The sequence below is a fragment of the Dasypus novemcinctus genome, chromosome 24, assembly GCF_030445035.2.
Source record: "Dasypus novemcinctus isolate mDasNov1 chromosome 24, mDasNov1.1.hap2, whole genome shotgun sequence".
NCBI lineage: Eukaryota > Metazoa > Chordata > Mammalia > Cingulata > Dasypodidae > Dasypus > Dasypus novemcinctus.
Genome location: NC_080696.1, coordinates 16,922,698 through 16,938,894, shown reverse-complemented (window position 1 = coordinate 16,938,894; position 16,197 = coordinate 16,922,698). Strand labels below are relative to the sequence as shown.

Below are 16,197 nucleotides of genomic sequence, written 5' to 3'. Positions count from 1 at the left end.
CAATGGGAGACATTGTGTTTGTTGGTCATTGTTTATATCTTCGCCAACTTCTTTCAACTGAGGGCCCAAACTCTGCAGTCCTTCTGAAATTTCTTTGCAGCTTTCCAATTCAAGAACCAGTGTGGTAACAATTGCAGGGAGAAGGACCTCGTGTTTCCTAAAGGAACTGGCTCTATTTAGTAATAGTTACTGCTACATACAGAGTTACTTCTGTTCATCTGGTGTGATGACTTATTCTGAAGCCCAGAGAAGTAGCACAGTAGCAAGAAGTAGGAATGGCTGGTACTGATCCATTGGGAAGTAGGTCAGATCATTACTGTTGGTCTCTGTTCTGCCCTTTTAAAAATAATTTCACTCCCTGGTTCCATCCATTCATCCTCTTTTCCCAGAAGAGAGGGAAGTATTTAAATAATTGAAACCTCATGGAAGACCTCGACATTAAAAAATACAGCTGAAACATTATAATTATTTCCATTTAAAAATAGAATAATATTAACAGAATCTATTGTTTTACTAGTTTTGCTACATTTTTAGAGGTATTTCTCCTTAGCTTTTGTGTTCAAATGTACGTGCCCATTGGAATTTATTTTTATCCACTTTTTTTAAATGTCAGGAAAGAAAATGACTGCTGGTTCAGTGTCTGTCCCTCAGCTCATACCACTGCAAGTGCCTCAGCCTGGAAGAGCCAAACATGAAATTGATAGCAATACACTTTTGGAAATGAAATCAGGTAGGAATCAAATGTATTTGAAATCACTCAAAATATCATTGTCATATGCTTTATGGTCATCTGGTTGTTGATATACATCTTTGCATGCTTGCTATAATCAGAATCTTGGGAAGTTCGTAAAACTTCCAAAATATGGAACAGTGTTGTATTTAGATGGCTTATGGAGCTGTAAAATATGTAGGTTAAAATGGTAGGCTTTGACGCGTCTTACATATCTGTGAGTACAGTTAGAGCAACGTCTTGACACCTTAGTTGAGGTATGATGTCCCAATGCTTCCCCAGACTTCCCCAGGATGCCCATTATTTTCCTGGGATAATAAATTTGACCTATATCATAGGATTTCCAGTCAGATGGATTGGTGATTGGATCTTGGCTTTGACAACTTCTAGTAACCTTAGGCACATTACTTAGCTTTTCTGAGTCTCAGTTTTATCTTTGTAAGATAGGGATAATAATATCTACCATTTAGAGCCACTGTGAGGATTGAATAAGTTGATACATATGGGAAGTGTGTGGTGTCTGGTATGTAGTAATGTCAAAATCTAAATATATAAGTCATAAATCAAAAACATGCATACATATATAAATATATATATATAATTAACAGAAGGAGAAGGGAAAGTTTTATCAGTAAAACATATGAACAAATGCCTTCATTAAAAAGACTTCAAGGGCAGTGGACTTGGACCAATGGATAGGGCATCCACCTACCACATGGGAGGTCCGCAGTTCAAACCCCAGGCCTCCTTGACCTGTGTGGAGCTGGCCCATGCTGATGCGTGCAAGGAGTGCTGGGCCACACAGGGGTATCCCCTGCGTAGGGGGGTCCCATGCGCAAAGAGTGCACCCCGTAAGGAGAGCCACCCAGTGCAAAAGAAAGTGCAGCCTGCCCAAGAATGGCGCCGCACACGTGGAGAGCTGACACAACAAGATGATGCAACAAAAAGAAACAGATTCCCGGTGCTGCTGATAAGGATAGAAGTGGTCACAGAAGAACACACAGCAAATGAACACAGAGAGCAGACAACTTGGAGACAATCTTTAGAAAAAAAGACTTCAGGATTCTAGCTATCAGCTTTAATAACAGAAATGTATAAGAACTATTTATCTGCATTTATAACATAACCTGTGTGCTTCCTAGACCAAGAGTTCCAACTAAGAATATGTTATATTACACTATGTCCCCCTTTATCTTAAAAGCTAATATTATTTGTTAAAATTCTCAAACCAAAATAAAAATTGTAATATCACAACTCTTAGGAGAAGTTGGATAATTATTGACAAATGGTGATGTGAATGACAGGGTGTTCAAATTCTCTAATACTTAAATGTCTAATATATAAAGAGCTTCCACAATTAAATAACCAAAAGAATAATAACCCAATAGAAAATGAGCAAAGTATTGAAAAGATATTTTATAGGAAAGGAAGTATAAATGATAAATGTCTCTTAAACATATGAAAAGATGGTTCTACCTACCCCATCACCTGCTTTCTGAGCAGACTTTATCCCCCATAGTACTGAGTCTCCACCTGACAGAATGTACTTGTTTGTTTGAAGTTTGTGTCCTTCCTACAGCATACGCTCCATGAGAGCAGGGACTTTGGTCACTGGCTTTTCCCCACTACCTAGAATAGGGCTTGACACATAATAGGCACTTGGTAAATATTTGCTAAATGAATTAATGGATCTTAACAACAAGAAATGTGAGTTAAAACTATAAGATACAATTTTTTTTTAACCTAGGAGATAGGCAAAAAAGAAAAATTGAGAGTGTGGGTAAACCAGCACTTTCATGCAACCATCATGGAAGGGAGTTTGGTAATATTAACTGAAATTACAAATGCACATTGTCTTTTGACTCAATTATATTACGTATTTCTTTAATAGGGATATTTACGAAAATAACTCATTACAAGATTATCCATTACAATGCTTGTAATGGCAAAACAAAAAGGAAGGAAGGAAGAAAGGGAAAAAAGAAAACCATCTAAAGATCCATCTGTAGGGATTTGGTTACTTTATGATTCATCAATTCAAGTGAATACAATAAATATAAAAGAATGAGGAAGATCTTTCTTTAACAAAAGAACAGTATCTGATATATATTTTTAATGAAAAAAGAAACGTGTGGAACAGATTGTGGCATGTTAGCATTTGTGTAAAAAGAAAGTGAGGACATAAGACATAAGAATATGTGCATATATGTTTGTATGTACATAAAATAGTTTTGGAAAGATACTCATGATACCTTTGGTTGCTTCTGGGCAGCTGGCATCAGGTGTGGAAGGGAGATTTTTCATTGTATGCCCTTTTGTAACCTTTTGGATTTTGAGTCACATCAATTTATTCCTTTTAAAAATTTTCCAGAAAGCTTAGGAGTCATTTTCCAAGCTCAAAAAAATATAATAAAAGCATTTCTTAAGAAATGCTCAGCAAATTAGAAATTAGCTTCTGCTTTTTAAATGGTGGTTGTCACTTTAAAACTACTTCTACTCTATTTGTACTGATGTTCTGTTGGAGAGGCAAAATAGAATAGTGATTCAAGAGCATGGGTTATGGATCCCATCTAGTAGAAGTCAAACCACACTCTTTTATTGTTTAGCAAGTTTCTGAACCTCTCTGGGACTCAGTTTCCTCATCTCTAAAATGGGTATAAAATAGGACCTACCACATAACCTTATACAGATGAAATGAGCTAACTCATATAGATCACAGTACCTAGCAAAGATAAATAACTCCATTATTGTTAGTTATTGGTTCTCATTTTTGTAATTACATGTAATCTCCCTAAATGATCTATAGGCATTACTCAGGGACTTGCTACTTTAGTGTTAATTACGGTTACCCTGTTTTGGATTTTTCAGATACCCCGGATGTCAACATATATTATACCCTGGATGGCAGCAAACCTGAATTTCTGAAGAGAATTGGTTATGGTGAAAATAATACATTTAAGTATAGAAAACCTATTACTCTGCCTGATGGAAAAATACAAGTTAAAGCTATTGCAGTCTCTAAGTAAGTTAAGAACATGATGATTAAACTAATTTATATTATAATATCATTGTTTTATTTTTACTTATTTCTTCTTATGAAAATCAATCCTGGATTAAAAAGATACTAAACAAAAAATTATTTTAATTTCAGCATATATGTAACTTTTGTGTTTTGTTTTTTATTAAGGTATACTGCAAAGTGCACAAATCATAAATGTACAGCTCAATGAAGTGTTATGTAGCTTTATGTTATTATTTTTAAAAATTCTTTTCTGGGGACTGGGAAAGAAAAAACTTTTTCAAGACTTGGGTCCTCTAAAGATCTTCATCTGGCCCTGAAGAAAATATTGTATTTAGTGGATTGTTCTTTTATTCCCCTAGGACACAGTCTACAACCACTTCCATCATTCTTTCATTTTTGTATTGACTCAGTTGGCCTTCAAAAGCTACTGTCATTTCAACTTAGTGGTTATTAGCTACTTCACTCTTTTCTTTGTCCTCTCTTTGGTACTTTTTTTTTTTTTTTTAATTTATTTAATTCCCCCCCCTCCCCTGGTTGTCTGTTCTTGGTGTCTATTTGCTGCGTCTTGTTTCTTTGTCTGCTTTTGTTTCTTTGTCGGCTTCTGTTGTCGTCAGCGGCACGGGAAGTGTGGGCAGCGCCATTCCTGGGCAGGCTGCACTTTCTTTTCACGCTGGGCGGCTTTCCTCACGGGCGCACTCCTTGCGCGTGGGGCTCCCCCACGCGGGGGACACCCTTGCGTGGCATGGCACTCCTTGCGCGCATCAGCGCTGCGCATGGCCAGCTCCACACAGGTCAAGGAGGCCCGGGGTTTGAACCGCGGACCTCCCATGTGGCAGACGGACGCCCTAACCACTGGGCCAAAGTCCGTTTCCCTCTCTTTGGTACTTAAGGACGTTTTCTCATTTTTAAACATAGAAACATCATTTGATTGGTAAACTTTCACTGTGTGTTGTAGAGGGAAAAAAAAGCCACTCACATGCTTGGCATGTTGATGTTACTGAGACAGGTTTGGCTACATTCTTGGAAAGTTTTAAGCCCAAACCAAGTAGGTACTAGGCTGGCCTGGGTATACTTAAAACCGCTTTCCGGGCGCCCCCTGCTGGCTAAACTACTCATGGCTTTTTGAGAAGAACTGCAAATTTTTTACAATGATGGTTTGGGCATCTGAAAATTAAAACAAATAAAATAAAAATGAAACAAACAATCCTCTCATACATTGTTATTAAATATTGGGATTCTTTCATTTGACAAACCACTTCCTTTTTGTCTCTCTTTTTACCTTTTTTTTTTTTAAAGATACATGGATCACACAAAATTTTAGATGAACCACTTCTATCAAAACAATTCCTCTTCATTGTCATTAAAAATTAACAAGCTAAAAATACAACCTATTGTTGTAGGACAGGCCCTTTTGGAAATTGCAGGTTGTCGTAAAATAAAGTCATATTTTAATGAAAACCTCTATAGTTTAAAGGCTTTAATAAAGATTTCAAAAGAGTCAAATAAACGGGAGGAGATGTAACTCAGTTGTTGAGTGCCTGCTTCCCGTGTACAATGTCCTGGGTTCAATCCCTGATACCTCCTAAAAAAAAAAAGAGTCAAATAAAAAAATAAGTTAATTCTTATGCCTCGCAACCATCCTGCTCTGTATCTACTAAGTGTTTCTTCTGAAAAGCACTATTGGTATTTTGGACATGCTCAGTTTAGTGAAAAAATTTTTTGAGTTTTCAACATGCAAAAAATAGTACTTGTGTAGATTTGTGATAAAATAATTGTTTGTGAAAATTATTCTGCTTCATTCAAATCTCTGTTTCTAGGCTCTTAAAATAATTAATTTTTTAACAGGGAAACAAAAGATTTTAAATGAGATTTTTAAAAGATTTTAAAATATTAAGGGAAAATATTATGAAGTTTTGAATGAGGTAAGAAAATATTTATGATATAGTAAGCAAAAAGAAGGTATAACACTTTAAAATGTAGAGAGAAAAGATGGTAGAAAACATATCAACATTTAGCAGTAATTGCCTCTGGTGATATAATCAGGGGTGTTTTTTCCTATTCTTTATAATTTTCTGAAGCTTCCAAAATTTAACAACGAACACTACTTTTGTAACAAATGATATATCCATCCATCCTTCCATACATACATACATACATACATATATACATACATAACTTATAAATGTAATGAAAGTAAAGGATCTCTGGAATTACTATTTAACCAGCATAGATAGTTTGGGAGGCTAGAGTCCTTTAAGAACAATTGTTTTTCTCTAGCAGAACCATGAGGGACTCCCCAATTCTGGAGCAATGGCTGATAAGGCAAATTTAGTAGGCAGGTTTCCAGGGTATCTAATGGGCACCCTTGGAATACATAATGTACCTTTAAAATTATCTTCCTGCCTGGAGGTAGTTTTTATTAAGTTAGTTGTATCCCTTAAATTCTAAGAGGCACTACAGTAACTTCTCTTTGCATAGAGGAAAAGATCAAGATGTCATCTCCATGGGCAATAAACAAAGGCAAGAAGAAATGTGCCTCAAGAGAGGTAGCTTGGGGTATGGGAAAGAGCACAAAACCTGGAGACAAACAGATACAGAATTATCCAAGAATTAGCTGATGCAAAATGTCAATAAAAGATTGAGAAACCCTGACCTAGTTGCAGAATTCTTAAAGATCCAGCTTTATAACTCCCTTGCAATCATTCAAGTAATTCTGGTGTTTTACTGAGGCAATAGTAATCTTTGTGGGGACAGAGCTACACACGTTTTCTTATGTTGGGTGTGCCCTCTATTGGTATTCCTGAATATGCTTATTTATTTATTTCAAAATATTTATTTCTCCCCCCTCCCTCCATTGTCTGCTCTCTGTGTTCATTCCCTGTATATTCTTTTGTGTCTGCTTATATTCTTATTAGGCAGCTCTGGGAACCGATCTTGGGACCTTCTGGAGTGGGAGAGAGGCAATCATTCAATTGCGCCACCTCAGCTCCCTGATCTGCTTTGTCCCTTGTTATTTCTCCTTTGTGTCTCTTTTTGTTGCGTCATCTTGCTGCGCCAGCTCTCCGTGTGGGCCAGCGCTCCTGCACAGGGCAGCACTCCTGCGTGGGGCAGCACTCCTGTGTGTACTCCACCAGGCCAGCACTCCACGCAGGCCAGCACTCTGTGTGGGCCAGCTCGTCACACAGGCCAGCTTGCCTTCACCAGGAGGCCCGGGGCATCGAACCCTGGACTTCCTATATGGTAAACAGGAGCCCAATTGCTTGAGCCACATCCGCTTCCCCTGAATATGCATATTTAAAGTCTTTAATTTCTGCCCTAACACAAGTGTGTGCATGTTCAAATGAGATTTGGGCTCTCAGTAAGACTTGTAATTCCAACCCCAAATCTAATCCTTTTTGGGGATTACAATCCGGAAACTCATATATTTAGCAGGGAGCTTAAGCTAATCTCTGGGCTGCTCTCGTTGGGGATAGAGTACGTGGATTAATGCCCTGGCTGCATCCCTGAGGACGCAAAGGGGTAGAGCAGGTAGGTGAGAACCTGGCTTCTACTCAGTCTGTTGGTGGGATTTTAAGTGCACATTCAAGGAGTCCACGATTATCAAGGATTTGAATCATCCCTGAATGGAGATGGGAGATTCATTCCCACAATAGAGGGGGACTATTGTGTCTTAGATGACAGTCCTGGGGCCAAAGAGAGACATTTAGATGACGTGGATATTGAGGTGATTGAGTGAAGTTAATGGTCAGCTAAAACAAGGGTTCTCAACCAGGGGTCTATAGACCCCCAAGGAGCCTGTGGAAAGATTGCAGGGGCTTCTTGAGCTTGAATTGAAAGGAATCAACTTATTATCTTTATTTTCTCTGACCTCTAACTGAAATCTAGCATTTCCTTCACTTATGAATGTATGCAATAAATTATAGTAGTATTCATTTCATATCACATTACAGTTGTTGCATATCTCAAAAATCACATACGGTCATTATACTTTGAAATTACAGTAGTTGTTAGACCCAATACTAGTTGAGTGTCATAAAACTATCTGCCGCTACATTCTGAGAAGGGGTTCGTGGCTTTCACCTGACTGGCAAAGGGGCCCATGCAACAAAAAAGGTTAAGAACCCCTGATGTAAAAGATCATCTATAGCTACATCCCAGTCTATATATATGTAAATCTACTTTTTTAAAAACATGAGATCCCCAAAGTTTAGCCATCTGTGAGTCTCTCCAGCCAGTGAACATGCAAATATCAACTGATCACAGGAAGCCAAGCATGCTATTTCGTAAATGCTATCACTTGCAGGTGGTGACTATTTATATGAATTGTATATTTCTGAGGATTTTTTACTCCATCTTCTAAAATAAAGCTTAAAATTTCTCTATAGTTCAATGTTAAACTTTTCTCAACTGTTTTGAAGTCCATGCTTTATGTGGTTTCTGAATATTTCCTCAATCAAAGAGTTTTAAGTATGTGGGTTTAATTGCTGAAAGGTTCAAAAATTATAAGAAATATAAAAAGTGGATATGTAAGAAATCTGAGAAACTGCAGGAAAAATGCTAATTAAGCAGAAATAAAATATATCAAAGACCAGTATGAAAACAAGAACATGAAAGGACAATTGGTAATTTAAAGAAACATTAAACGCCCAAATAAACAATTACTGGATGCAAACTAATAAGCTATGTGGACTGCATAACAATAGGAAACCTGTGTTGCCACTGTGAGCTTTCAATACAAGTTAGTGCATTGAATACATACCAAATACATACCAAATAAATAGAGTAATTGCTGTCATGATGGTGTATGGCAGAGGCTGTTGGTTCCCCCAAATCTATTTTTTTCCCCTCTTCTATAATTATTAAGTCCATGATTTTTAGACAGACACATAGTTCCCTAGAAGAAAGATATTTCTCAATTTTCCTTGCTGCTAGCTAGAGCTATGTTATCAGGCTGTGTGTCCAGTGGGATGTGCGTAGAAATGATGTATACAACTTCCAGAGTGTCTCCTTAAAGGGAAGGGGTGGGCCCACTTCCCACTGTCAAGAATGTGGATGTGATGATCAGCCATGTTGGATCATGAAGACAAGAGCCTTATCCTAGGGATGGTGGAGAGACAGACAATGTAGTAAATTCTTCATGCCCCTGTCTCCATGGAAACTCTGGACTACTTGTACCCTATTACGTCTATCTCGTTTAAGCCTTTGCTACAACAGCCCACTCTGTACCCTAATATCAAGCGGATACTTACAGAAAATGATTGAAAGTACAGGTGGTCAAAAAGGATGGCACTATCAAGTATTGGCAAAGATATGGAGAAACTGGAACTCTGATATGTTGGTGGGAATGTAAAATGGAACAGCCAGTATGGCAGTCCCTTAAAAAGTTGAATGTACATGGAACCATATAACCCAGCAATTCCATCCATGAGAAGTGAAAAATATTGCCACATGAAGACTTATGTTCATAGCAGCATTATTCATAAAAGCCCAAACTTGAAAATAACCCAAATAACCATCAACTGGTGAATGGGTAAACCAACTGTGGTACATCTATAAAATAGATAGTAGTCAAAAATAAAAATGGGCAAACGATAGATACAACATCGATGAACTCTAAAAACATAAGTGAGAGAAGCCAGATATATAAGATTATGTTTGTATGATTACATTTATATAAAATTTCTAGAAATGACAAAACCGCAGATAGTTGGTTGTCTGGGGTGGGGGATGGAAGCAGGGAATGACTACAAATGCGCACAAGGGAATTTGGGGGCAATGGAAGTGTTCTAAAACTGAATTGTAGCGATAATTGGACAAATGTATAGATTTACTAAATCTCATCAAACTATACACTTAAAATGGGTGAATTTTAGGAATGTGAATTTTACCTCAATAAAGCAGTTAAAGTATAGATGAGCTGCAGGTGCTAAGATGTAACTCCACCAGTTCTTAGTCTTGGGAACCTCTACTTTGCTTTCTCTTGGAACTCCTGCTCCATCAGAGAAACATAAGATTAATTGTGTAATATTATGAATAAATTGGAACATTCTAATAATATTTAAGAAATAACTGGGAAACGGACTTGGCCCAGTGGTTAGGGCGTCCATCTACTACATGGGAGGTCCATGGTTCAAACTCCGGGCCTCCTTGACCCGTGTGGAGCTGGCCCATGCGCAGCGCTGATGCACGCAAGGAGTGCCCTGCCACGCAGGGGTGTCCCCAGCGTAGGGGAGCCCCACGCGCAAGGAGTGCACCCCGTAAGGAGAGCTGCCCAGGAATGGCGCCGCCCACACTTCCCGTGCCGCTGACGACAACAGAAGCGGACAAAGAAACAAGACGCAGCAAATAGACACAGAGAACAGACAACCAGGGGAGGGGGGGATTAAATAAATAAATAAATCTTTAAAAAAAAAAAAAAAAAATAACAGTTGAAATCTCCTAGGCCAGAATATTCTATGCTGCCTAAACAGGTGTAAAGGAAAGTCTCTTGACTTTGATACCTAAGTGAACTGATACCTAAGTAACCCCATTCTTTGTTTTAGAATAATTTAAGGCTTAAGTCTTGATGTCTTGATGATGAGTGTTGTGGTTAGTCTCCAAAAATGGCCCCCCAATGAATCATGCTTCCCAGTGTTCACTTCCCTTCAGAATCCCTCTCCTTAAATCTAGGATGGCTCAGTGACTTGCTTTTGAATAACAGAATGCTTCAGGAGTGATGCTGAGGACTTCTGAGGCTGGATCATAAGAAGTGTTTTTGCTTCGGTCTCTTGAACATAAGTGCTGGGGAAAGCCAGCTACCATACAGGAAGTCTGATTATCCTTAGACTGCCCAAGATAACATGGAGAGAGAGAGGACTAAAGAAGCCATTTTGGATGTCCAGCCCAATTAAACCTGGAATTGACTGCAATACCAGCTGAAATCTGACCGCAACCACATGAGAAAGCGCAACTGAGCCCAGTTAAACCATAGTTTCGTTTTTGTTTTTGTTTTTTTTTAGGAGGTGCTGGGGATTGAACCCAGGACCTTGTACTTGGGAAGCAGACACTCAACCACTGAGCTACATCCACTCCCCAATAAGAGTTGTTTTCTTTGTTTGTTTATTTTTAGGAGGTACCGGAGATTGAACCCGGGACCTCATACATGGTAAGCGGGCATTCAACCTCTTGAGCTACACTTGCTCCCCAGTCTTGTGTTTTAAGACACTACGTTTTGGGGTAATTTGTACACAACAATAGATAACCCAAATGAGAAAAAGGTAAGGCAAGATTATAGCAATTGTATTTTGATTTCTCCAGTTTAAATATACTTTGCAGCTAGATTAAGGGACTTTAATTACTGACCACTTTTTCTTCAAATCTTTGTGTAATACACTTTTCAAAATAATTTTCAGAGACTGCAGACAGAGCGGAATTGTAACAAAAGTGTTTCAGGTAGACTATGAGCCACCAAATATGGTCTCTTCTGAAGACAATGTTGAAAATGTTCTCAAAGATTCTTCAAAGCAGGCAAGTAATAAAGCTATAATTCATCCAGATAGTCACCGCTTTCTTGGTTCTTCCTTTCTCAGTGGTCACATCTTCCCTTTCATTTCACCACTTCTGTTCATAGTCAAGTCCTTATAATTGAAGTTACCCTCATCCATTGCAAAATATCTTCAGTGATTTCCCAGCATTTGATCAGCCCCTCTACCCTGAAAATCAGAAGTCCTGCCCATTCTCAATGTCTTGAATGATTCTCCCTTACCTACTGAAGAAAGCAGAAACCCTTAGCCTGGCATCCCAGGTAATCAGTTTCTATCCTTATCTGGTCCTTCTTGCTTTGTCTACAACTTCACTATATACACTGCAGCCAAACTAAACTGTTTGTGTTGTGTGTGCTCTGCTATTATTCCCCCAGCACCCAGGCCTTCTCTTTAAAAATGCCTTAAATTTGTCTTTACTTTGTTTCTTAGGTATCTGTCTTCCCTACCCACTGAAAACGTGGCAGAGAGCATGTGTGTATTTTTCATTGCCTTGCACAGGGGCCAGCAGGAGAGGGTGATGAGTGCATATTTGTTGAATAGATGCATGAGAGCTGGTAGGAGAGTTCAGAGGATGTAGCTTTCTATTATGTTGAAATGACAGAACACACAGAACACTTCTTAGCAGAACTAGACCTATCTAAGAACAAAGCTTGAAAGTTGTACCTGGAGCATGGACGTCAATGAGAAAGATCCAAGGAGCAGAACCAGAGAATGGGCTGCCCCATGGTGAGGCAAGAGGAGGCTTGTGGGAGGGCCCTTTGAGTCCAAAGAGTAGAACCCGGGGCCAGAGAGAGGAGGCTGTGAGATCAAAGCAGTGGCTTCAGGTATGGTGTGAGACTCAAGTATGAGTGACACAGGAGTTTACCGTGGCAGAAGCCAGCAGAAGCTGGGCCCATATTTATCAGCAGGTACTCAGACTTGAATCAGGTATAGGGGACAAAGTATGTGGAGAGAAAAGTCCAAACAGAAAACCGTTTAAGGACTGGATATGGGAAGGTAGCATACACAATGCCTATCTTGGTCTGACCTGATATGCTTGAAGGTAGCATATACAATGCCTACCTTTGCCCACTGGGTCTGGTGGCACCTCTTTTATTACTCAGACTCCCAGGACGCCAACCTCCTGCCTACCTGTGCTGCTACCTGCCTCCTGTCCTGGCCACTTGACCTGGTAGGGCCTACCAGCCAGTCATGCTGCCACCCATGCAGCCCAGATACAAATTTGTGGGTTTCTTTAGGAAGGTTAAACAGAGGTCTTTTTGAAAAAAACTATCATAAACCCTGTCAAGTAACAAATGCATGCTATGACAGTCTACTGTGTAATTTAATTTTCACTTTCTAAATGGGCATAATCAAGTGATTGATATACAATCTTTTCATTTTTAGAAACTGAAAAATGGAGTTTTTGCTCCAAAACTAAGGAAGAAAGATAAGAAATCTGGTTGGAATGTTCCCCTTAGAAAGTTTCCAGGTACGATGTTACAGAATGAAGATAAGATTTAGAATTCTAAACTCCCCAAAAGGGGTCAGTGCTTGTTTTCTTGTGGGAAGAGGTGCTGGAATAAGAAACACTGAAACAGCAAAGTAAGCTATAATTTGAGTTTTAGCACTGTCCTAGTTCAAACAGCTTAAGGCCATGAGGGATAATCAAGCAGTCCAACAAAGTGAGATTTATTGACTCACTACAACAAGGGAGACCGCACACCAAAGGAACCATGGATACAAACAAAAAGAGGATTTTGAGGAAGGGTGGATTAGGATGAGATTTAAATCAAAGCAGAGTTTTGATAGACTCAAAGTAAAACAGGGCTGTGGTGATGGGGTCAACATCAGGTCTGTCCTGTGGAGGGGACCTGGGATTCTGTAACCTTGGAAATTACAAAATAAGCTAAATGTAGTATGTTGTGTTCTGAAATCCCTTTCTGAAGTTCTGCACCAGGGTTGGAAATTAAGGCTACTTTTCTATGTTAAGTGACCTAGCTCCTCCAGGCAAGACTGGGATATTTTTGTTTTTATTTGTATGATTTCAAACAGCAAAGTTTCTGATAATCTGTGCTTTTGTAGAACCAGATCTCTTGGTGAGTGGAAAGCAGTAGCCATTCAAAGAGGAGGTTGTTATGACATTTTACTGTACTATGTACTTGGGAGAAATAATATTTCCTGCTGATCTTGCAATTGGTTTTATCTGTCTGCTTTCCCAGCTTAATGTAGAATGTTGTGGAAGGTAGCAAGGCAGTGTTTTACTTTTTCAGCCTGGGCTAATTTTTTTTCTTAGTGCTAATTCACTAAGTGGGGTCTTTTTATATATTGTTACTTCTAGGGAAAGAATGTGATGACAATGGTCTCTTGTTAAAAGGTTTCCAATATGAAGCAATATTTGCATGATTTTATATATATAATTACATATGTTCATAGAAAAATGTTTTTACTCTAATTTTAGACCTTGGGATAGGTGAAAGAACTGACCCTAAAACTTTGAAAGATCTTCGCTTCTCAGAGAGCCCACTGGAAATCCTAGCTTGCCGTGAAGAGTCAGGTTCTAGACCACCTTCCCACCAGTCCCAGGTAACTTCTCAGGAGAATCTTTAGGATGCTAATGGCTCTCTTATTTTTAATACGTCCCATGAAACCCTTTAAACCAATGCCTCCCAACCTTTTCACCATGTGCCAGGCACTGTTACAGTGCTGGGGATACTGTGTTAGGCAAGAAAGGAGACTGTATTCATGGAGCTTACACTTTTTTTTTTTAGGATTGAATTAAAAATTTACATGGAGCTTACATTTTATTGGGAATGGGAGCAGACAGATAACATGTAAATAAAACAAAATTTAAATAGTGATACATTTCATGGAAAATATAAAATTGGATAATATAATAGAAGAGTGGTTCTCAACATATGGCCCATAGACTAGCAGCATCAGCATTACCTGGGAGCTTATTAGACATGCAATTCTCAGGCCCCAGCCCAGACTCACTGAAGCTGACACTCTGGATTTGGAGCCCAATAATCTGTGTTTTAATTAGTCCTCCTTATGGTACACATTCAGTTTGAGAACCTCTGAGATGGAGAATGACCATGGTGTGTGGACAAGAGTGGTTCTCAATTTAGGGTAATAAGGAAAGGCTTCCTTGAAGAGGTGACATTTGAATTGAACCTTCATGATGAACGGAAGTCAGCCCTGCACAGATATTTGGGAAAAGCATTCCAGCAGCAGGAACAAGTACAGCAAATTCTCCTGGAGGTGTTTGAGGGCTCACAGTGGGGCTGGTATGAGTGGAGCATGGTGAGAAATGTAGGGGATGAGGTGGGAGAGGTGGGCTGGGCCTGGAACAGAGCCATGTTTCTCAAACACACTGCACATTAGTATCACCTGAGAAACTGTGAACCAAGCCTGGAGACCTAATTTCGGAAATTCTCATTTGATTGGTCTGGCTGGGCATGATTTTTTTAAAAATTGACTCCTAACTGATTCTAATGGGCAGCTGTGGTTGGGAATCACTTTTGAGAGGGACTTGAATTTCGTTGCAAATATATTGGGCTTTATTCTGTTTGTAAAAGGAATCCATTTGGAATGCAAAACACAAACTCATTTACATTTAAATTTTTTTCACTTTGGCCGCAGTCTGGAGTTTAGACTGTAGAGGAGTCATTAAGGAGGCTTCTGCTTCCTTGGCTTGGGCCAAGGTTATAGCATTGGTGAGAGTAGGAAGTGTTGGAGTCCAGATATATTTTGAAGTCCAGAGCTGGCAGGTTTGAGGAACAAGTAGGATAAGAAGAGAGGATTTAAGAATGACTCATGCTCAGGCCATGAATATTTGGATTACCTGGAATTGTTGAAGAGTTGTTTCCAAAGGAAAGATAGAATAAAATAATGTATAAAGATCCCAAGATTTGGGATCTCCTAAAACTAGAAATCTAGGGACAAAGCCATATTATGGAGAATCCGGAGTTCAGAAAGCCCAGGAGGCCAGAAAAGGACCACAAAATTTTTTTCTCCCATTCTTTTCATGTCAGTGACAGATTCTTCTAGGTGTTTCAACTTAATACAATCTGAAGCACATTTCAGCAAATATCAGAATTAATGAAACTGCTGGTTGCTGCAGCCACTAGGGAAACAAGATGTCTCTGAGCTAAGCATATGACCAGGAGCTCCTTCACGGGCGAGGCAGAGTATATGCATGATGTAGGTTGGGTAGAAGATCAGTGACATCTGATACCTGGCTTTAGTGTCTGGGGCCAGGAATTGTGAGTTCTCTAGAAACATGGAATACCTCAGCCAACTAAAGGGCTCATCTCTCTCTACTCATCCCTAGCCAACTGCTGACAAGAAGCACTACGGCTTCCGTGTTGCCACAGCTGATGAATTTGTAAGAGAAGCCAGAGATCTGCATCTTAATATGTAAAAACCTCGTTTGAAACTAGCAATTAATTCAAGTTTTGAAACACTGTGTGGGCCAACATGTATAGACCAAATGAAACTCAGTGGCAGACCAGATTTGGCCAAAACTCTATCACACTGTAACTTCTGGTCTACTCCATGCTGGCTCTGAGACAAAACCTGCTAAAAAGTTCTGACTGCTACCCATTGACTGCAGGATAAAGTCTAGAGTCCTAGACTCGGCCCACAGGTATTTTGGGAATTTACCAGGATCAGATAGGCCTGAATTCACACTATACTTAATGTTGACATGACCTCAAGCAGGTGACTCAAACTCTTAGAGCCTTAGCATCCTCATTGATTACATGAGCCTCATGATCTGATGCACTGAAAAGGGGAAAACATAATTTCTTTGGTATTCATGCCAAAAAGCATGACTGATCCAATTACAAGGACTAAACCAAATTGAAGGCGATGCTGCAAAACACCTGACCTATTCCTCTTTAAAAATATCAAGGTCATGAAAGATAAAGAAGGACTGA

At 39.2% G+C, this 16,197-nt stretch overlaps 1 protein-coding gene across 3 annotated transcripts in view; it reads left to right on the top strand.

Moving 5' to 3' along the window:
• The window catches only part of DZANK1 (double zinc ribbon and ankyrin repeat domains 1), a 72,619-nt gene that overhangs the window by 1,785 nt on the left and 54,637 nt on the right, over positions 1-16,197 (top strand). For 2 of the 3 annotated variants that reach the window (XM_023582759.2, XM_058287609.2), the window contains exons 2-6: positions 614-730; positions 3,599-3,752; positions 11,144-11,258; positions 12,662-12,746; positions 13,716-13,840. In XM_023582759.2, coding sequence (XP_023438527.2) covers positions 622-730; positions 3,599-3,752; positions 11,144-11,258; positions 12,662-12,746; positions 13,716-13,840 — 588 coding nt within the window. In that variant the 5' untranslated portion in view covers positions 614-621. Of the gene's footprint in view, positions 1-613; positions 731-3,598; positions 3,753-10,860; positions 10,897-11,143; positions 11,259-12,661; positions 12,747-13,715; positions 13,841-16,197 lie in introns of all 3 variants that reach the window. The other variant, XM_071211570.1, reaches the window with a different exon arrangement.